This window comes from Vipera ursinii (genome assembly GCF_947247035.1).
Source record: "Vipera ursinii genome assembly, chromosome: 4".
NCBI classification, from domain to species: Eukaryota; Metazoa; Chordata; class Lepidosauria; order Squamata; family Viperidae; genus Vipera; species Vipera ursinii.
Window position 1 is genome coordinate 59,494,113 of NC_139514.1, and position 22,721 is coordinate 59,516,833.

Below are 22,721 nucleotides of genomic sequence, written 5' to 3' on the forward strand. Positions count from 1 at the left end.
GAGGTCCCCCCCAAATGGAGATGAAGTCAACCTAATTACCAAGCCTGGAGATCAAACCAACAGCCCATCTACCAACCCGAACTACTAATATTCAAACAAATCTCAAGTAATAAAACATATCTAATAAAGGATAGGTTCCGGTCATTTATTCTGTTTTCTACATTTATGTTGACTGTTAGCACGTAACATGTGATACATGACCCAAATGATGAATTTAAAAAAGGTGGTGGAAACCACAGTGCTTTTTTTTGTCATAGAACACACTGGAACGGAGTTTCGGCACCTTTTTTCGACAGATTTTTCAAGTTTTAAAAGTAACTTTTGAAAATTTGATATTTGGTCCATTTGGACTTGAATCACCCTGTCGAGCATAGCAGGTCGGTGGCAAAATCATTAAAATGATGCATGCAGGCTGCTTGTGTGTTGAGTCCGATGCATGTGTACTTTATCCACGCTAGTTGTGATGGTGCTTCTCAGCTTGTGGCACTGCTTGGCTTGTGATTGGTCGTGTGGCCACGCGCTGTGCTTACTGGAGGCAGTGGCCATTATGATTTGTTACACAACTGACGTGTGGGTGTGTGTACAGTGATTGACTATGTGCAAAAGGTAATTTCTTTATTTTAAAAAATCGTTGGTGAATTGAAAATCTTTTTTCAAATTTTTAGTGTAAAAGTGTGACCCCAATTTTTTTTAAAAAAATGCTAATTACTTCTCAACCACTGGTCCTAAGAACTGAATATATAATTTTTTTTAATAAAAGATTAACAAGATGTGAGTTCTGGCACCTTTTTTCTTACAAAAAAAAAGCACTGGTGGAAACTAATATTAGACAGCCACGAAAATTGTCATAAATAGATTCAAATAGATTTGTCATTTGCACTGAGAAGCTGTTAATAGATTTGAATCTATTTGCTGAATTCTTTGCTTTAAGTAGTAATTATTATGGGGATGTTTGTATTCATAATAGTAGTAGTGTTGTGGTCCAGTGGTGAAGATGCTCGCCTTCCACTTGGAAGGTTGAGAGTTCATTCCTAGGTAGCAGCAGATGTTTCTCTCCTAGGGCGCAAAGAAAAAATATCTGCTGCAAACTTTGCGTGGCATCAGGAAGGCCATCTGCCAGTAAACGCTCAGCTCCATCTCATCTCCCCAACTCTATCCTGAATTAATGGATTACAGGGTCGTAAAAAGAGCGTTTTAAAAAAAAATTATAGTCATAATAGATATGGGAAGTTAGTTCAGAAATCTCTTAGAAAGTTTATTAACAGGGCTGTGTGGAAAGCATCTTTTTTCTGTTAATACCTGAAAAACTTTCATTAGAACACTTACTATGACCAGGATAAGATTGTTACCAATCCCCCAGAAACATGTTTCATTATTTAATTAATTAAACATTAATTTATTTTATTTATTTTATTTATTTGTGATATTACTCAATGATCAATAACTAAAGACAGGGTCACAAAATAGTGTGCATAATAGGTAGAGAAATGTATGTATGTATGTATGTAAGTATGTATGTATGTATGTATGTATGTATGTATGTATGCATTAAATACCTTATTCTGAAAGCCTGAAATGAACCATACCTTCTGGTTTATTTTAGTAGGAGCAATAGTCATGTTACGCAGGTCCATAGAATTACAGTCACTCGCATTCATACAACAACTTGGAGGAATTCCATGTTCACTAAAATAAGGGCTAGTATTCCAGTTGGTGTAGTTCTGGACACCACAACACCTCAGCTAATAAGGATGAGAAAAAGGAAAGGAAAATTACAAAACTGGGAAAGGTTTTATGCATTTGACTTCAAAACATTCCAGACAAATAAACTATTTATAGTCCAAAAAGAGAAAGAGAAAAGAAATCTCCTTTCTGAAAACATAGTCAAGAGATTATTACTATAGTATCATTATAATTTGTCAGAATGATGACCAAAAGGCAAAAGACAAGATTCTTGTCTAGAGAAATATACAATCTAAACTTCAAATGCAGGTAAAAATTGAGAAATGAAAGAAATTTGCGAAGTTTTGTCTTTACAAAAGTAATTTCATGATTACCTTCCTACATTTTCATCAAAGAATTATATAAAAGAGCATTTTTACTCCAACGCTGTGGAAATCTAAGTGCCTGAAAGCAATGAAGTTCACAGATAGTTGGAGAGAATATTCAAACTGCTAAGCTTGTAAGCCGCCCTGAGTCTTCGGAGAAGGGCGGGATATAAATGGAATTTTTAAAAAAACACCAGTTCTCTCTCACACAAAAAAACCTTCTGTGTTGTAGGAGAGTATAATCAGATCATTGGGCTCTCTATTCCAATATTACCAGATCAGTTATATCTGATATATAATTGACAGTAGCTACGCTGGGACTTCCTGAATGTAAATCTTTTGTGTAAAATATCCAGAACCAGAAAAATGAATCCATAAAAAACACTGCCAACACCTACCTACACTTTCATACTGCAGTCCAAACACTGATTTTCAGTTCAGCAGCTCTAAACTTACATTATGTTGTACATCATCCACTGCTTGGCTCTTCTCATCATTTCCATTGTAATTCTGGATGGCTTCAGTATATGTCCTAAGGAAAGTGTCCTTGATCTAAAAGGAAATTGAGACAATGGGATAAACTGCATGAGGCAACAGTCCAATTACATTTCTAGTGAGTTTTCTCCTAGTGAGGAAACATCATTTTTAGATGAAAAAAATAAAAATAAAAATTTCTCATGTCATTTCTCCTGAAAAAAATATTAAAGGATAATATAAGTCATCACTGAACATTCAATAGTTCCCTATATTGGTGCAACCACAGAGAAATGAAAATTAAATCTCACATTTGGTAGTGTGAGAGCCAAAATCCTGACTGACAAAGGGAGAAGCAATTATTTAAAATGAAACTAAATGAGGCTGCCATGCCTTTAAAAAGAAACAAACAAAAAAAACAGCAGGTCTGCCCTCTTCCCTGACCTCTTCACCGTAATGGTATCAGAAAAAAATACTCCTGCTCTGATTGATGATATAGAGAGGCCCTTATGAAAATCAGAATTCTTGTGTGGTAATCCTAACCATTTTCCCCCTAAAAAATGTTACAGAGTTCTAAGAGACTTGTTCTTTGTATTAATCATTTCCAGTCCTGCAAGGCTCAAGAAATCAGAAACAGAAATAGAAATAAAAATAGAAATCAGAAATAGAAATGAAAGGGAGCGAGGGAGGGAGGAAGGAAGGAAGATTTGAGCTGCCTTTCCAGCAAATCTTTACAGCAGCTTCACACATTATTTGCAAGAATTATCTATGTCATGATTCTTAAACACTTTGGTCTCAGCCTCCCATTTTTAAAAATGACGGAGGACCCCAAAGAATTTATATCCATCAATATGTACTGTGTTAGAAATTAAAATTTAGAAATATAAAAATATTTATTTATTATCTGACTTCAAGAAAGACCAGAATTGTTGATCTAAGTTTCTTAGAGAAACTGAGAGGTTTTCTGGGAAATACTGATTATTGGTCTGGAACAGTATGTATTTGTGCCAAGAACAGGGTCTTACTTCCTGAGTGTTTCTATGTGTTTCTGTGTGAACCCAGGAAAAGACTTGGCTGTTTTAAAGAACTGCAGATCTCATGCTTCCATGTTTTAAAACACCTTTTCTGGATATTCAGTCCTTCAGTGGTGGGTTCTTTAGCTGCTTCTAAAAAGCAAACATTTCAGGAACCAAACAAAATTGTTGGGTCTTTTTAGAAGCATAAACCCTATCCTATATTAATTTTTAATTGTAATTTTATAATTAGAAATGATAATGTGTTTCTGAACAGCAGTCCCAGGTCCTATGTCACTAAAGCAATGTCAAGAGTTCCTTAATTTGAGAATGTGACAAGAAAGTTTTATAGAAAGAAAATAGAAAGAAAACCAAAGCAGAACTTTCAGGACACCAACAATAGCTTTTTGGACTCCCCCTTTATTATAATCAGAACATTTTGTCAGATAGTCTTCATATGGCTTATGAAAAATATGCTATAATATATATTGAATGGTGGAAAAGACACATCTGTCTTGGATTAAATAGTAGCTCAATAGTAGCAACTGTGCAAGGGATCTTGGAGTCCTAGTGGACAGCAGTGTGCTGCAGCTGCCAAAAAAGCCAACACAGTGCTAGGCTGCATTAACAGAGGGACAGAATCAAGATCACGTGAAGTATTAATACCACTTTACAATGCTTTGGTAAGGCCACACTTGGAACACTGCATCCAGTTTTGGTCACCACGATGTAAAAAGGATGTTGAGACTCTAGAAGGAGTACAGAGAAGAGCAACAAAGATGATTAGGGGACTGGAGGCTAAAACATATAGGGAACGGTTGCTGGAATTGGGTATGTCTAGTTTAATGAAGAGAAGGGCGAGGGGGGACATGATAGCAGTGTTTCAATATCTCAGGGGTTGCCACAAAGAAGAGGGAGTCAAGCTATTCTCCAAAGCATCTGAGGGCAGGACAAGAAGCAATGGATGGAAACTAGTCAAGGAGAGAAGCAACCTAGAACTAAGGAGAAATTTCCTGACAGTTAGAACAATTAACCAGTAGAACAACCTGCCTCCAGAAGCGGTGAATGCTCCAACACTGGAAGTTTTTAAGAAGAGACTGGATAGCCATTCGTCTGAAATGGTATAGGGTTTCCTGCCTGAGCAGGGGGTTGGACTAGATGACCTCCAAGGTCCCTTCCAACTTTATTATTATTGTTGTTGTTGTTTGTTGTTAAAATTGTCTTCTAATTTCATCAGTCTAGGTCTATTTTGTGCTCATTTCTAGGTATATTGTTATTATATTTTAGTGCAGTAAAGAAATTACAACTTTCAAAGCAGCAACATAACCATTTTAGTTAGGTATCGCATCTTAAAAATCCTGAGTTACACAAATACTTGTTCAGTGAAAGTAGCAAAAGAAAATCTGTACAACGAACAAAGAAATAAATTTAATTTCAAGGCAAATATAGGATAGCAAAAGCCTATATACCCTTCTGCCAATTGAAGCACCACCCAGAATATACAGAGTTGCTGAATTATTTCTAAATTATAATACCCATTACCTAAGAAGCTTCAACCTTTGTTGCCATCAACCGGCTAACAAGGAAGTTAGACTCACCTCATGACGAAATACAAATCCTGAAATGCCAGCCACTAGCTCAGCCAGGAAGACCAGAGATAGAAACATAGCATACTAAAAAAGAAGAAAGAAAGAGAGAGAAAAAAGAAACATCCACAGGTATAGAACAGATTACTCACACTGAAGAGGGCTTCCATTCCATAAATGTTTTATTAAAAAGGTAAAGGTTCCCCCGCACATGCGTGTTAGTCATTTCTGACTCTAGGGGCTGGTGCTCATCTCCGTTTCAAAGCCAAAGAGCCAGCACTTGTCCAAGGATGTCTCCGTGGTCATGTGGCCGGCATGACTAGACACCAATGGCGCACGGAACGCTGTTACCTTCCCACCGGAGTGGTCCCTATTTTTCTACTTTCATTTTTATGTGCTTTCGAACTGCTAGGTTGGCAGAAGCTGGGACGAGTAACAGGTGCTCACTCTGTTACGTGGCACTCGGGATTCGACCTGCCAAACTGCCGACCTTCTGATCGACAAGCTCAGCGTCCTAACCCACTGAGCCACCGCATTACTGGAGCAAAAAAACCCCAGCAACTCTTAATATGCTATTCTTATTTCCCCTTTGTAACCTTATGTGCACACAATCAGCACCCTATGAAAAAGTAGTAAAACAGGGTCCCTTGGGGTACGAGACTACCATTTTTCTTAAGTTTACTCATTCAGTTGCAAGAAACTAAAAACAGATACAGGAGTCCTAGAAAAAAAAGGGAGGTATCTGCCCTCCAAGTCTTTTTTTAAAGAACTGCAACAAGGATATTACATCTGGTCAGTGGGTTAGGACGCTGAGCTTGTCGATCAGAAGGTCGGCAGTTTGGCGGGTCGAATCCCGAGTGCCACGTAGCAGAGTGAGCGCCTGTTACTTGTCCCAGCTTCTGCCAACCTAGCAGTTCGAAAGCACGTAAAAATGCAAGTAGAAAAATAGGGACCACTACGGTGGGAAGGTAACAGCGCTTCGTGCGTCTTTGGCGTCCAGTCATGCCGACCACATGACCACGGAGACGTCCTCGGACAAGCGCTGGCTCTTCGGCTTTGAAATGGAGATGAGCACCGGCCCCTAGAGTCGGAAACGACTAGCACGCATGTGCGGGGGAACCTTTACCTTTACCTTATAAAGAAAGGTATTCAAGTGATGGGATGTGCCTCTTTCTCAACAGGAAAACTTTTCTAGGATCCTTTATATACCTATTGTTGAAGAAAAGCAGCATGTGAGTGAAAAAGGTGCATGGCTGCTTTCTTGGGATTGTCTTTTTCACAAAAGAAAGGAAAAGGGCTGGTGAAAGGGTACTTTATTGAGGAAATGAATAGCTTCTGTAATGTTGACGCTGGTGGATTTATTCTTTTCTTCTTGCTGGGCTAACCAAACTTAAAAATACTGGAAATGGAATGGAGTGGCAGCATGTTGAACTGCTTAGTCAAGAGGAGAAAGTAGTTCTAAACTTTTGGGCTACTTTAGAGCAAATAAGAAGCCACTGATAACTAAGCTCAGTCCCCCCTAGGGCTACCCAAGTCCCTTTCAAAGTTATGGGAATCCTTGTATGTATCTGAAAAGCACTCCAATAGTGTAGCCATATAACTTGTTAATTTCAATTTTCACAAGAAGATTGTGAGATTATAGCTTGGATATTAGTCAAGCCAAGGAATAAAATCAATTCTTCCCCTCAGTCTGTGTTCATTCCGGTCATATGAGTTGATCTAAAAAGTGAAATGTTAATGCAAACTAATAAATAAAAATGTTACGCAAGAATGCAAAATCTCTAACACTCCAGAGTGTGGCGCGCTCGTATTTTCTAACTTATGGCCATTGGGTTGGGGACAGATTTTTCTGATTATGATGTACGGGCTTTGGCTCAATATTTGTTCTTTACAGGTCCACACTTGAGAATTCAAAAGCAGGTCCCCTCACCTTCTATAAAAAGGCAAGGGCAACAGTAATATATATCTTTCAAGAGTGTTGTGAGAATTGAAAAGTGAAAGGAACAACTGCCACCTGCCTAACATTAACAATACCACCACGCGGGTATTTTAATACTCTGTTATTTTTGAAGTCATTATTGTTCTTTGCTATGATATTTCATTCTGGTGTGGAAAGTTTCTTCTAAACTTCAGTGGGACATGCAAGACCCATCAACTCTTGGGGGTCAATACTGACCACTTTGGGGAGCCTGGTCTAGAAAGAGTTGAAGGCAGTATTACAGGAATCATGATTTACATGGGGCCTTTGTTTGCAGAGAAAAACTACCTGGCTTGAACAATCTGGCAAAAAAACAAATCCTAAAATAAATACTTCAAGTTTTATTCAAAAGCATTCAAAAATTAAAGGCACGTATTTTAGATGACTAAAACCATGGTTCCATGACAAATCAGTGGCACCTGCTTTCCACGTGGCTGCAGTCTCCAGGGTCCCGTAGAGGCAACTCAAGCAGGTATTTCTGTGGGGTTTTCTCCGGCTGCAGCTGCCAGCTGGCTCCGATTCTGAACTCGTACCAAGGCGGCTCGTTGGGAGCTGCGGCCAGAGAAAACTCTGCCAACATGCGCTTATTGATCCCTTTTCTGTAGACTATAGGATTGCAGCCAAAGCGTTTATTATCCAGGTAAGCTGCTATCTCAATGACATGGATTTGGATATGCCTGTAGAATCTTCCCACTCCACTCACCCACCCCCACCCCAAGCCTCCTATTAATTACTTTTTCCCATAACTGCGATGGAAAACCTATGTAAAAGTGTACAGAGTTGTCCTCAATGTACAACTATAACTGGGATCGGAACACCTGCCACTAAGGGATGCAGGTGTTAAATGATTCACACCTGGTTTTATGACATTTTTGCCACGGTCATTAAGTGAATCCAGCTTCCCCCGTTGACTTCGATTGTTGGAAGCCAGCTGGGAAGGTGGCAAATTACAATCATGTGACCATGGGATACCAAAGCCTCATATATGCATGATGGTTGCCAAGTGCCTGAACTTTCATCAGGTGAACATGGGGACATTGTGGCAGTCATCAATGTAAGGACTGGTGGTAAGTCACTTTTGTTTCAGCATTGTTGTAACTTCAAATGCTATAAACAAATTGTCATAAGTTGAGGGCCACCTGTGTTTAGTGGCAAAAGTGTGTATTTGATTTCCCCCCGTTCTTCTGCTTTTCATAAACTTGTATTAATTGAATTTATGTATTACACACAAATCGCCAATAATTATTTAGAACTGTTTACTCTGTTTTCTAAAATACGGTACTTGTTCCACAGAATTCTTTCAACACAGCCCATGGTTTATTCAAAATCTGAAACTACTCTGGAAAATTAACATATTCGGACACACACCTAAGCCACCACAACTCTTTTATGATTCTGATCTCTTCCTGAGAATAGGAATTAGTGAACTGAATTATTTCCCAGATTTTAAAGCAATCAGCATCTTTCTTCTCAAATCAAGCTATTTCTTGGGTTATATGTTAACAACAAATATGCACATTATGGAACAAAGCTGAACTGTTAGGTATAGTTTTTCAAAAAGGTTTGCATGCAAAAAAAAACCACCCCATTTTTTTCTGACCTGGCATTCCGTAAGCATGATATTTGGGACATTCCAGAAAATGATCAATTCACAAAATTATACAAATAAGGTGATTTATGGCCTCTTGTTCTTCACAGGTGTATGCCTACACGTGCACCTGAACCTTCAGCTTTCTAGAATGACATTATTTAACCTCACCAGTTTCAGCATCCATGGGCTTCCTCGACACGTTGCAAAACAGCCAAACAGTCCAAAGACTATGATTGTGGTACCCGTCCCGATGAGAACATATGGAGCATTAGTGGAGTTTTCAGCAATAAGTGAGATATATGTGCCTAAAGTCAACTTCCCCCAGATACCAACAGCAAGAAGGATAACACCAGTTATCTGGAAAATAAGAAGCAGGAAAAGAGAAGCTTGATTAGATTTTATAAGGGTTATACATGATATTCCCGACAACAGATTTTTTTCCCCAAACGTACAGAATAACTGATCAGAAAAATACTTTTATTTATTAGGCTAATTAGGAAGGAACAATGCCACAAATCAAGGCCCCAGAACAATAAATCAACTGCCTACACAGAACATTTTATTGACAAAAGTATCCAGCATACTTAGGGGATACCTCCTGCTAAGTGTTTTCCTCAAGCTTTTTCTGTCAACCACTAGGGGAAAAATTGCACATATTTGTTTTATTTTGTCTTCATATTAAGTTCTGGTTTGAATCTCAAATGTGAAAATGTTCAATTAGTCAACTTCATTCCACAATCCTTCCAGATTTTCCAGCCAGCCTGATCCCAAAAGTAAAAAGCACTGTCTTGGGAAAGGCAGATCCAGATTTCCCTATTCACAAGAAAAGATCAATCACCGACTCTTCCTTAGGAAAAATATCAGGTGTAAATTGTGATGTTCTCAATCTGTCTTTTTGCTATATATTGTTAAAATATATATATAATCTGCACATACATTCCATTCATAATAATCCAGCATTTGGTGAAATCAAGATGTCCTTTGGTGACATCTAGTGGATACTATAAAATATATCATTTGCATATGTGGATATTCTTTCGCACATGGGATTATATCTAGAAACCACAAATCTTTGGGGCAGTTTAAGGAAAAAAGAATATAATTATATTGAACAGAATTACCACTTCTGGTGGTTCTACTGATTGAACAGTAACTTCTGAAAAAGTTGCCCCTCAAATCTAGTCCTCTGTTGTTTCTCACTAGCTATGGTGGCCAACCAAAAATCATAGTTGAAATACAGGTAGTCTTCATTTAGCAATTATAGTTGGGACCGACAACTCAGTCATTTAAGTAATCACTACATGAAAAAATGGCTGTGCTTACGTATGACTTCAGTTTTCTTTTGCTTTATAAGCCTGTGAAAATGGTAAATGCAAGGACTTGCAAAGTTACTTTTCCATAACTGTTGTAACTGTGAACAGAAGCTAAATGAGGCAGTAGCTACAGTAAAATTTCTCTGACTTACTTAATTCTGTCTCAAGTATTTAATCTATCACCCTGGTGCTGCTCTGGCAACTTCACATGCACATAGATAGATGATCTTATCCAAAAAGATACCCAATATTCCTGAATTACATTTACAGATTCCTAACAATGTTTTCCCCTTCATGGATTACTGCCTTGTCATGGCGAAGAGGCTTGCATAATTCATTGAAGCTATGAGCTATGCCGTGCAGGACCACCCAAGACGGACAGATCATAGCAGAGAGTTCTGACAAAACGTGATCCACTGGAGAAGGAAATGGCAACCCACTCCAGTATCTTTGCCATGAAAACCCTATGGGCAGTACCAAAAGGAAAAACGATATGATGCTGGAAGATGAGCCCCTCAGGTCGGAAGGCGTCCAATATGCTACTGGGGAAGAGCAGAGGGCTAGTACTAGTAGCGCCAGAAAGAATGAAGCGACTGGGCCAAAGCCGAAAGGACACTCAGCTGTGGATGTATCTGGTGGTGAAAGGAAAGTTCGATCCTGTAAAGATTTTTTCTCCATAGGTACCTGGAATGTAAGATCCATGAATCAAGGCAAGCTGGACACGGTCAAACAAGAGATGACAAGACTGAACATCGACATCTTAGGAATCAGCCAACTAAAATGGACAGGAATGGGTGAATTTAATTCAGATGACCATCAGGTATACTACTGCGGGCAAGAATCCCTCAGAAGAAATGGAGTAACCTTCATAGTCAATAAAAGAGTAGGAAAAGTAATACTGGGATACAATCCCCCAAATGACAGAATGATCTCAGTTCGAATCCAAGGCAAACCATTCAATATCACAGTAGTCCAAGTCTATGCCCCAACCACCGGTGCTGAAGAGGATGAAATTGACCGGTTCTATGAAGCCCTACAGTACCTTATAGAACTAACACCAAAAAATCATGGGGGATTGGAATGCTAAAGTAGGAAGCCAAAAGTTAACCGGAATAACAGGCAAGTTTGGCCTTGGAGTACAAAATGAAGCAGGGCACAGGCTGATAGAATTTTGTCAAGAGAATACGATGGTCATAGCAAACACTCTTTTCCAACAACCCAAGAGACGGCTCTACACATGGACATCACCAGATGGTAAACACAGAAATTAGATTGACTATATGCTCTGCTTCCAAAGATGTAGAAGCTCTATACAGTCAATAAAAACAAGACCAGGAGCTGACTGTGGCTCAGACCATAAGCTTCTTGTTGCAAAATTTAGGTTTGAACTGAAGAAAGTAGGGAAAAGCACTAGGCCACTCAGATATGAACTAAATCATATCCCTGATAAATGCACAGTAGAGATGACAAATAGATTTAAGGAATTAGATCTGATAGACAGAGTGCCTGAAGAGCTATGGACGGAGGTTTGCAACATTGTACAAGAGGTAGCAACTAAAGTCATCCCAAAGAAAAAGAAATGCAAGAAAGCAAATGGCTGTCTGAGGAAGCTTTGCAAATAGCTGAAGAACTATGCAAGAACGAACGTCCCTGATAACCACAATGAGGTGGTCACTGACTTCGAGCCAGACATCCTAGAATGTGAAGTGGAATGGGCCTTAGGAAAGCTGAGCAACAACAAAACTAGTGGAGGTGACAGTATTCCAGCTGAGCTAATCAAAATCTTAAAAGACGATGCAGTAAAAGTGATACACTCAATTTGCCAGCAAATTGGGAAAACTCAACAGTGGCCACAGGATTGGAAAAGATCAGTTTACATTCCAATTCCAAAGAAAGGCAGTGCCAAAGAATGTTCAAACTATCGCACCATTGCACTCATTTCTCATGTAAGTAAAGTTATGCTTAAAATCCTACAAGCTAGACTCCAGCAGTATGTGGATCGAGAACTACCAGAAGTACAGCCAGGATTTCAAAGAGGCAGAGGAACTAGAGATCAAATTGCCAACATATGCTGGATCATGGAGAAAGCTAGGGAGTTTCAGAAAAACATCTACTTCTGCTTCATTGACTATGCTAAAGCATTTGATTGTGCGGATCAGAACAAACTGTGGCAAGTTCTTAAAGAGATGGAAGTACCAGACCATCTTATTTGTCTCTTGAGAAACCTATATGTGGGCCAAGAAGCAAAAGTGAGAACTGGACACGGAACCACTGATTGGTTCAAAATTGGAAAAGGAGTCTGGCAAGGCTGTATACTGTCGCCCTGCCTATTTAACTTATATGCAGAGCACATCATGAGAAAGGCAGGGCTAGATGAATCAAAAGATGGAATTAAGATTGCCGGAAGAAATATCAACAACCTAAGATATGCAGATGATACCACTCTAATGGCAGAAAGTGAAGAGGAACTAAAGAGCCTCTTGTTGCGGGTGAAGGAGGGTGTAAAAGTTGGCTTAAAACTTAACACTAAGAAAACCAAGATCATGGCATCCGGCCCTCTCAATTCCTGGCAAATAGATGGGGAAGAAATGGAGGTAGTGACAGATTTTATTTTCCTGGGCTCCAAGATCACCACAGATGGGGACTGCAGCCAAGATATTAAAAGACGCTTGCTCCTGGGGAGGAAAGCCATGGCAAATCTAGACAGCACACTAAAAGGCAGAGACATCACCCTGCCAACAAAAGTGCATATAGTCAAGGCTATGGTCTTCCCAGTTGCAATGTATGGCAGTGAAAGTTGGACCATAAGAAAGGCTGAGCACCAAAGAATTGAGGCCTTTGAACTATGGTGCTGGAGAAGACTCCTGCGCATCCCTTGGACTACAAGACAATCAAACCGGTCAGTCCTAGAGAAGATCAACCTTGACTGCTCTTTAGAAGGCCAGATCCTGAAGTTGAAACTCAAATACTCTGGCCACCTAATGAGAAGGAAGGACTCACTGGAGAAAAGCCTAATGCTGGGAAAGATTGAGGGCAAGAGAAGGGGACGACAGAGAATGAGGTGGCTGGATGGAGTCCCTGAAACAGTAGGTGTGAGCTTAAATGGACTTCAGAAGATGGTAGAGGACAGGAAGGCCTGGAGGAACATTGTCCATAGGGTTGCGATGGGTCAGACACAGAAACAACTTTGCAACTAACAACAACAAAAACAGTGTTTTAATTCCCCCCTCTCATCAACAAGACCAGCATTAAAAATATTAGGATGACATTATCTGGATGATGTAATTCACATTTTTTTTCAAAATTGCACATGAAAAAACAGGCACACAAAGACCACAGAAGAAGCTAGTGTCTTTTCTCTCTACTACTCTCTTTTTCCTCTCTTTACTTTTCTCTACTAACCACTTCTAGGCTTTAAAGGTAATAACCAACATCTTGAATTGTACCTGGAAGCAAATTGGTAGCCAATGTAGCTTGTGGAGCAGTAGTGCAACATGGGCCAGTCTGGGGGCCCCAAGAACTGCCCATGCCGCCACATTTTGCACCAGTTGTAGCTTCCAAATACTCTTCAAGGGCATTATGATACTATTGTACAAATGAGACAATACAGTATTGGTATCATGATTCCTGACATATGAAGTTGAGTCATTATGTGATGATGCTGTAACGTATATGCTGTCATTTGCTCCACTTGATTCCCATGGTAATACCCCTGGGGCTGGGTCACTTGTCCAACTCCACATAATTTCAAGGAATATCCTAATAATATCTACATTCTTTTAATTTAGTTTTTTACTGTTCCACAAACTCCATAGCCAGTAAGCTGCCTTAAGTGTCTTATGTCTCAATTTTACATTCTGGGAGCTTCCAGAAAAAGTAGTTTTAAATTATAACTGAAGCTCTGAATCATCCTCTGTGAATAACATACAGAGGTTCTATGCTTACCACATCCTGTAGACAATCTTCTACAACTTAGTGAATTCTTCACGGAAGTCTTATCATTTGTGTAGAGCACATATTACTAGATAATTCATCTATTCTCCTTAATTCCTGAACTTAATGTCAGGCACAAGTAACCAGGTACAGGAATTTAGTTCAAAGTACTTCAAGTTTATTATATCTACCTATATACAAGAAACAGATTTAAAATATACACATTATATCTCAAATTTATCCCATTAATCTGATTATTAGATCTAGATGCTATTGCCAGTTTGTCTATAGTTAGGCTGAAGAGTAAAGGTGATAAAGGACAACATTCTTAGTACTTCTTAAAATCATAATGGGATCCAAACTATAAATGTTAAGTTTTATCTGAGCTTTAGTTGGTTTGCAGATAAAGTAAATCAGAGCCTTGGTGGAGCAGTGGGCTAATGCCTCCTTAAGTAACGCCAGCTGCCTGCAATTAGTGCAGGTTCCCATCCCACCAGGCTCAAGGTTGACTCAGCCTTCCATCCTTCTGAGGTAGGTAAAATGAGGACCCAGATTGTTGGGGGCAATAAGCTGACTTTGTAATAATGCCGCTTGGGGGGGGTGCGCGAAAGCCCTAATAATAAGCAGGCATATACATAGAATGAAGGCTATTGCTAAGCACATTGATTTGTGCTTTAAATTGTAAGCCACCCTGAGTCTTCGGAGAAGGGCGGGATATAAATGGGATTTAAAAAAAAATCTTACCAGTGTTAAATTTAGATTTAATTAATATTTCTTTTAAAACTTTAATTTTGCAGGAGTCAAAGGCTTTAAATATATCTCAGGAACATACAGGCAATGAGGATTTATTAACTTTATTAATTTGTAAAATATTTAATCTTGCCGACAAAAGGTCTGTATAAAAGCTATGGCAATGCATGGCTGTGAGATTTCAACCATAAGGAAGGTTGAGTACTGAAGAATCAATGTTTTTGAACTGTGGGGTTGAAGAAGACTCTTGAGAATCCCTTAGACTTCAAGGAGATCAAATCAGTTAATCCTAAAGGAAATTAACCCTGACTGTCCTTTGGAAGGATAGATACTGAAGCTGAAGCTCAAATACCACCAAATGAGAAGAAAGGACTCAATGGAAAAAAAAACTGAAGATTGAAAGCAAAAGGCGAAGGGGGCAGCAGAAGATGAGATGGTTAGAAAGTGACACAGTGGGGAGACAGGAAGGACAGAAGGGCTGGCATGCTATGGTCCATGGAGTCGCAAAGAGTCAGATACAACTTAGCAATTGAACAACAATAATATTTAATATTTTCCCAATGAGGTAGATATATTGAGATGGAATATTATCTGGATTCCTGGAAGGTGTGCATTCCAGAAGAACAAGCGATACTGCAATTTAGATAGTTTGTATGGGGAAAAGGGTGCAGGTGGTTTCCAGCGTATATGTTTTATCGTGCAAATAGTCTGCTTGGTAAGATTTTCGTCTATAGATGAGGAATAATGAAGAAAACTATTTAGAAGAATCTCAATATGTCTTTCTTGGTTTTTAGAACCTGGCATATATTATTATTTGGAATAAAACCAGCATGTTCCTGTGAATAATTTTACCAATTATCAAGTATAATAAGCTAACAATTTAATGTAGGGGTTATAATCTGTGAGATGAGCCTGTAAAATGCTAAATCTTGGGAATTTTTTTCCTGATTTAAGGATCTAAATTAACTTAGACTATTTCTGGGATTTTAATAAAGGTTCCCTTGGTGCAAAGTATTGCATTAAAATAGAAAATCAGGAAATAATGTTTATTTAAATTATTTATAAATACCAACATTCCATCAGAGCCAGGGGGTTTTCCATTTTGAATAATATTAAAGTCTTTGATGATTGCCAAAATAGAAAATGGAGGGTCCATGAATTATATATGTTCTAGAGCATGGGTGTCAAACTCGCCACGTCATGTGATATGTTGCGAAGTATTGTGACTTTTTTTGCATTGCTGGAGCTGGGATGGGTGCAGCCTCCACATGATGCCCGCTGGCTGGCAGTTTGACACCCCTGTTCTAGAACTAATGCTGGAAATGTTTACTTATTTAAATATTATTTCATTTTTAGTGGTGATGGATTATTTGAGGAATATAATTGTTGAACACATGAACCATTAATTATATTCCTCAAAAAATCCATTTCAACTCCTAGAGTTCCCCAGACATTATGAAGTTGGGGGAAAAAACTGCTTAATTGTTGAAAATAATTGTTGAAGAATATAATTGTTTTTCTCAACTTCATAATCTCTGAGGAATTCTAGGAGTTGAAGTCACACAGCTTCAAATGTTGAGGTTGAGAAATATGGCTCTAGAAGATTCTGAACTAGTTCTGGCTAGTTATTCAGTAGAATGAAGAATATTGTGAAGATAGTTGAAGATGCATAATATGAAGATAAAGTAAAAGATGCACGATTTTCTCCTGAAATTTCTGCAATTTTTTCCTTAGTAATTAACATTTAAGCCCCAGGACAAAAAATGTAATTGTTGTGGCCAATTATTTAATGGAAAGCACCCAAAGAAATATGATCTAATTATGTTTCAGTACACATTCAGGACATTAATTTATCATCTATTACTACTAAAACTCTTGTTCCTGTAACCTGTAACTGACTGATACAATGCATCATAGGGCAACAATTTTTAATCAAGGTACCTCAAATGGGTTAACTTACAGTATGCATCCAAAATCCAGAACCAATTACTGCCATGGAACTGAAATCTGCCAAATTTTATAAAACATTTTATGATAAAAAATACGATAAAACTGTTTATGATATAATACAAAATGTGATAAAATATTTCCATGCTGTTGTTTGATTATAGTATACAGATCAGTATGGGCTGTTTTCAAGACAGAGGCATCTCTGAATTTATTCCAACTTTTCCTGTGAAGACAGTACATTAGACATTCTGTCACTGTTGAAGGCATTGAGGAATCTGGTAAGGAAATATCTCTGAAAGGATGACACAAGGGGTCAAGGATTATCTCAGGGGTGTCAAACACAATTTCATTGAGGGCCACATCAGCTTTGTGGTTGCCCTCGGTGGGCCGGGTGGGTATGGTCAGGGTGGGCGCGGCCTACCGGGTGGGCGTGGCTGGAGTGCACATGGCCTACTGGGTGGGCATGGCCAGCTCTACATCATTGGCATCAAGGGTGCCTATGGGAGCCTGGGCAGGAGTGGGACAGATCTTGGGGTCTCTGGCAGAAGGAGGGTCTCTGGGCCAGGGCCAAGGCAGCGGGGGCCGTTCCCTCACTGTTTCCAGGATGGCTTTGGGGGCCACATGAAACCACTTCGTGGGCCGGATCCAGCCCCCGGGCCTTGTGTTTGACATGTCTGGATTATCTAGTCCTCTATATATATTTTTCTGTGAACAAGATATGTACTACAAAACTGAAAGACAATGTTTTAGGACAAAACATATTGTTGCACACACATTTCTATTAGTAGTGATCATGCAGCTAGAGTTGACGAATATTTATTGATCAGAATAATACACTGGTTTCACATTTATCAACTATATTTCTGCTGAGACACCATGCCATGTAAATGTGCTTCTGATCCTCCACTGTTCCTCTTTGGTAATTTGGCCTTTCTTAGTGAGGTCACTGAGAGTCTTCTTGATCCAGTTGTCAGTTTTTGTATTGTGTTAAGTGATCGCTGGGATGTAAGTTTCTTTGTCTTCTAGTAATTATTTTGCTTTTTGTAAACATTATGATCTGTCCGTATAGTAACAGTGATTTGGCCTTTGTCTGCTGGTAGGATGATGATGTCTGGTCCTTTTTTAGGTTTCTGAGGGCTGCTTTGTCTTCTGTTATGATGGATTCTGCTCTTGTCTTCTTCTGGCCTGTGGAATGATGGTTTCTCTGATGTTTACTTGGACCTGTGTGGGAAATCCAGTAGCTTTAAATGCTCCTTCTAAAGCAGCAAAGAATTCCAGGTGGTTGGCATCACCTGGGTTGGCTTGAACACCCATGAATCAAGGGGAAAATGTATTTAAGGTGTTCTTGACCTGGGCTACCTATGTGCCCATGACCACTTTCAATCACCTTTATCTTTGGAATCTAAATTGCTGCTGCACAACTTATATTTCCAGTTCTTCTTCCTACATAATGGTTCTCTTAAGGCCATCTGGGACACCTTGTTAAAAGATATGCAGATAAAAAAAGGAAACTGATAATTAGCACAGACCGTAACATTGACAGTATGTCTGGCAAATTTTGCTCAACTTCCCAAACCTAAAATATTTTTGCTTTAAAACAAAATATTTTGTACAAACAGAAATGAAACATTTAAAAATAGAAATATTCTTTCCCATATACAATATCTCTAACATACCAACATGTGACTGTTAAGTAACGCACTGTTTACATTTGATGCATTATTGAGATCTGAAAGGGATACAATTCTCCAGCTCATGTTAATTAAATCAAGGTAATGTTTCCATGCTGCTATCTACCATCTCTTGATCTTGTGAGAATCAGCAACAATTTCCCATCAACACTATCAGAGGGAATGAAGGGGAAAAAAACAGAATAGGTCTATTTCATTAGTCTTTGACCTTGTTAGCATAGTTTAGCCAATATAAGACATGCCCCTTCTCAGTTCAGCAGAATTTGAGAACTTTTAATTGTCCTGCCAAGTCACTCTGCAGTGACAAGTACTCAGAATCAATTCCAATAACTTTGCCTCTCCTCCTCTTTCCCATTTGCACCTCGGAAGGACAATATCTCATTTATACAAAGTCCAATCTTTAGTTAACCCCAGCCTGAGATTTGAAAGCAATGTTGGATTCTTTTTCTGTAAAGAGCTGATTTCTGCAGATGGGCTGGAGACCACTTTCTAGCTATAAGGAGAATCAAAGTCCAAAGTGAACAGATAAAAGTTTTTTTTTTTGCCTCTCACTGTCATCTCCTTGTTCTGTTCTCAGCAAGCTGCCCCAAATGAAGCAATTTGTTTGGCTGAAGTGATCATTTTTGAAGGCCACATGAAATCAGGGTGTTGTCACCCATGGTACTAGGGCTGCACATGCTTTGACAATGATTCGGAAAAGTGTTCTGAACCTCACATGAGCAGAGCATCTCTTTGCTATTAATTAAAACAGACATCAGTTGGCTTGTGAGGTGATTCTTAAAGCAGCTGCATCGTTTTTCAGTTACTGACACTTACGTACTGATGGTTTGGAGAATCGTAAATTTGTACCCAATTCCTTTTACTTATCTAATTTGTCTTATTCTTTATTTACTATAAAACCTATATAAAACTCCTTATGTCAGCTAGTGACCATGGCATACTCCCTCCATGTATTAATCTAACACAGACATGTCAAACACAAGGCCCGGGAGCCGGAGCCGGTCCGCGAAGTAGTTTCATGTGGCCCGCAAAGCCATCCTGGAAACAGTGAGGGAACGGCCCCCACTGCCTTGGCACTTTCCCCGGTCCCATCTTCTTCTGCCAGAGACCCTCAGATCTGTCCCACTCCTGCCCAGGCCCCCATAGGCACCCTTGATGTGAACCATGTAGAGCTAGCCATGCCCACCCAGTAGGCCATACACACTCTAGCCATGCCCACCCAGTAGGCCATGCCCACCCTGGCCATACCCACCCGGCCCCGAGGGCAACCGCAATGCTGATGCGGCCCTCAATGAAATTGAGTTTGACACCCCTGATCTAACAGGTGACTTCCCAAGATTCTAGAGTGCCCTTGGGAGTCTCAATAAGCAACTTCTAAAGGAATATCAGAGAAAGCTTTATTACTGTGGTAACCAACAACAATTAGCCAGAAACGAGGATGAGCCCTTAGAGCAGTGTTTCTCAGCCTTGGCCACTTTAAGCCATGTGGACTTCAAATCCCAAAATTCCCATAAAAACACTGTCTTAAGAGTCATATTGTTTTGTGCATGATGATCATTTTCAAACATGTTTCGACCTGACAATACAGTGGCAGGAACCAGACACATCCTTAGGGTGTATAATATTAAGAGGAGATCAGTAGCTAAGCATAAAAAGAATACTACAATGGATATTTCTCATCTGCTTTCTATATTAAATTAAGTAAACAAAAAGCATGTTATCTTGTGACCCAACATTGTCTCTCAGATAATCTACAGTATATTGTGCAATTTTTCTAAGGATAGTAGTATATGTATTGGGGAAAGGGAACCGTACATACATATCGAAGGCTCTTTGTAGTCTGTATATGAACAGGCAATGATCATGCTAAATTCCCATGTCAGAATCTCAAATTCATAATTTCTCCTGACCTTCTGCAAGACCCTGAAGACCTAATTCTGCCCCACCGAGGGAGTACTATACTGGAAATAGTCGATCGACTAATAGCAGCACTCACCTTCCTACATTCTGCTCCCTTCCTTTCCATCTTTGAATTATAACCTGTATTTTTATTGTGATTTTGTTTGTGTGTGTGTGTGTGTGTGTGTGTGTGTGTGTGTGTGTGTGTGTAGAGTTTTTATTGTAAGCTACCCTGAGTCACCTTGCAGCAAGATTGGAGGCAAACAAATTATTTAAACAAACAAAACACAAATAAATAAATGAATAAATAGAATTTGTTATTAACATTAACTATAAATCAGTGATCTGCTAACAGCATTGTGGTAGATACAGCATGAAATGTAAAGAGTAACTCTCATAAAATAGGCTGAATCAAAGAAACTGAGGACAGAAATGAATATCTGCAAAATAATGTTAGAAAGTATCTTTTTTTATTAAGGTATAATTGAAGCTAAGGATATTTCATCACACAAAAAGACCAACGTTATTTCCATTCTTTTAAATTTCTCATCCCAAATCCCATTACTATTCAAATCAAACATAGGTTTGAGCTAATACTGCAATTTTTATTTGGTTCCATACATATTAATGTAAGTACTAACATATACTAGTAAGTACGAATAAATACCAGAAAGTGACACTAAACAATACTGTGAAAGCATCAATTTTTGAAACTTTGTCTTTAATAAATTATTCATTTTATATTCATTTATTTAAGATGCAAGTAACAGAGTGAGCGCCTGTTACTCGTCCCAGCTTCTGCCAACCTAGCAGTTCGAAAGCACATAAAAAATGCAAGTAGAAAAATAGGGACCACTACGGTGGGAAGGTAACAGCGTTCCGTGCGCCTTTGGCGTCTAGTCATGCCGGCCACATGACCACGGAGACGTCCTCGGACAAGCGCTGGCTCTTCGGCTTTGAAACGGAGATGAGCACCAGCCCCTAGAGTTGGAAATGACTAGCACGCATGTGCAGGGGAACCTTTACCTTTACCTTTTAATATTTAAGTGCTTAATGGAGTAGAGTATCTTGCTCAAATGAACACTGTAAAATATGACACATTTAAGAAATTATTATCTTTGACTGAACTGTTCAAAATGGTGAATACATTTTAGGGCATCTATCATGAAATTTATCCATGATTTCTAGACCAACTATGTGAGATCTCTGGAACCTCTCTATAATGCTGTTTATAGTCAGGACAATCTGAATGTAGATTGGACTGATTCCAAGAAGACGTTCAACTCCCTACCATGTGACTGAACAATCAAATACCTAGAAATAAGAGGAATATGTAGAAACATATGCAAAACCCACCTTCCTAAAGAGGTTGAGTAGAACTTTTAAAACATTCTGGATCACCAACCACTCTAAGAGAAACAATCCTTTCCCCAGCAGTCCAACTTCTCCCAAAAATCAACACAGAAGGAATAGGTAAAGGCAAAGTATCTCTAGAATTAAAATGATAGCTTGAACTCAAGTAGTTGTCCTGTTTCAAGACAACAGTTGATGTCAGTTTTGCTGCCAGAAGGTGACACTGGGTAGAAGGACAAAGAAAGCTGGAATCTCTCTTGTATTGCACAGAAAAATATCCTCTGACATTCTGTTAGAACAGCAACGGTAACACCCCCATTACTGAGGTGTGGGGCATCCCTTATCATATGAATAAACTTTCCCCCATCTCAAATATGGGAAGAAAACACAGTGATCTGGCTGTAAACAAAAGGCCATAGTCTCCAACATCATCTTGTACTTTTTATCACTGTATATAATGGAATAGCAAGAATTTTCTGAACCTGTTTCTAGCTTCCAGCAGGAACCTGGAGGTCATGGAAGGAAGAATTGGCATGAATAATCAAGAGACAGACGGTGTCCGTTGGCAGCTTTTCTTAGAAATGGCAAATCAGCCCGGATGGCAAGAAACCTGGGAAGAAGCGTTTCAAATTTTTCAAAGCAATCCCAATTTCTCTTGCAGTTTCCAGGACTCCGAATTTACCCTGATACCATTAAAAACAATTGCTGAAGTTTGTCTTCACAATCTTGTAGTAGGGCATGACACTAATAGAATGAAATCTATCTTCCAATTGAATCAAGAGCAGCAATTTTTATTAAGCAGAAAAGTTTTAATTGGATATTCTGAAATCTGAAATCTATTCAATTTTACAACAAAGCAATAGGAATGTGAAGTACTGTCTTGTTTTAATTTAAACCCCTAAACTGCATTTGCAATAATAATAATAATAATAATAATGTACAGCTCAAGTCTGAAATTTCTGTCTCGGTGTAAAAAATGATTATAGTGATTCCTTTGTAGCTAAGGTGACTATAGCTACAATGGAAAGATGTGCAGTTAAAACTCATCACAATGCTGGCCATTTATTACAATGAACTTCACCCTGGGTCAGTAAAATAAACTTCTTTCAATATCTGCATGAAGTTGAAAATGTGATCTGAGA

General features: G+C 38.9%; 1 protein-coding gene across 1 annotated transcript in view; it reads right to left on the bottom strand.

The window, feature by feature from the left end:
• The window catches only part of TSPAN7 (tetraspanin 7), a 94,308-nt gene that overhangs the window by 14,568 nt on the left and 57,019 nt on the right, over positions 1-22,721 (bottom strand). The window contains exons 2-5 of the mRNA XM_083362909.1: positions 8,859-9,047; positions 5,134-5,208; positions 2,505-2,600; positions 1,587-1,742 (exon numbers count right to left, since the gene is read on the bottom strand). Coding sequence (XP_083219035.1) covers positions 1,587-1,742; positions 2,505-2,600; positions 5,134-5,208; positions 8,859-9,047 — 516 coding nt within the window. The remainder of the gene's footprint in view (positions 1-1,586; positions 1,743-2,504; positions 2,601-5,133; positions 5,209-8,858; positions 9,048-22,721) is intronic.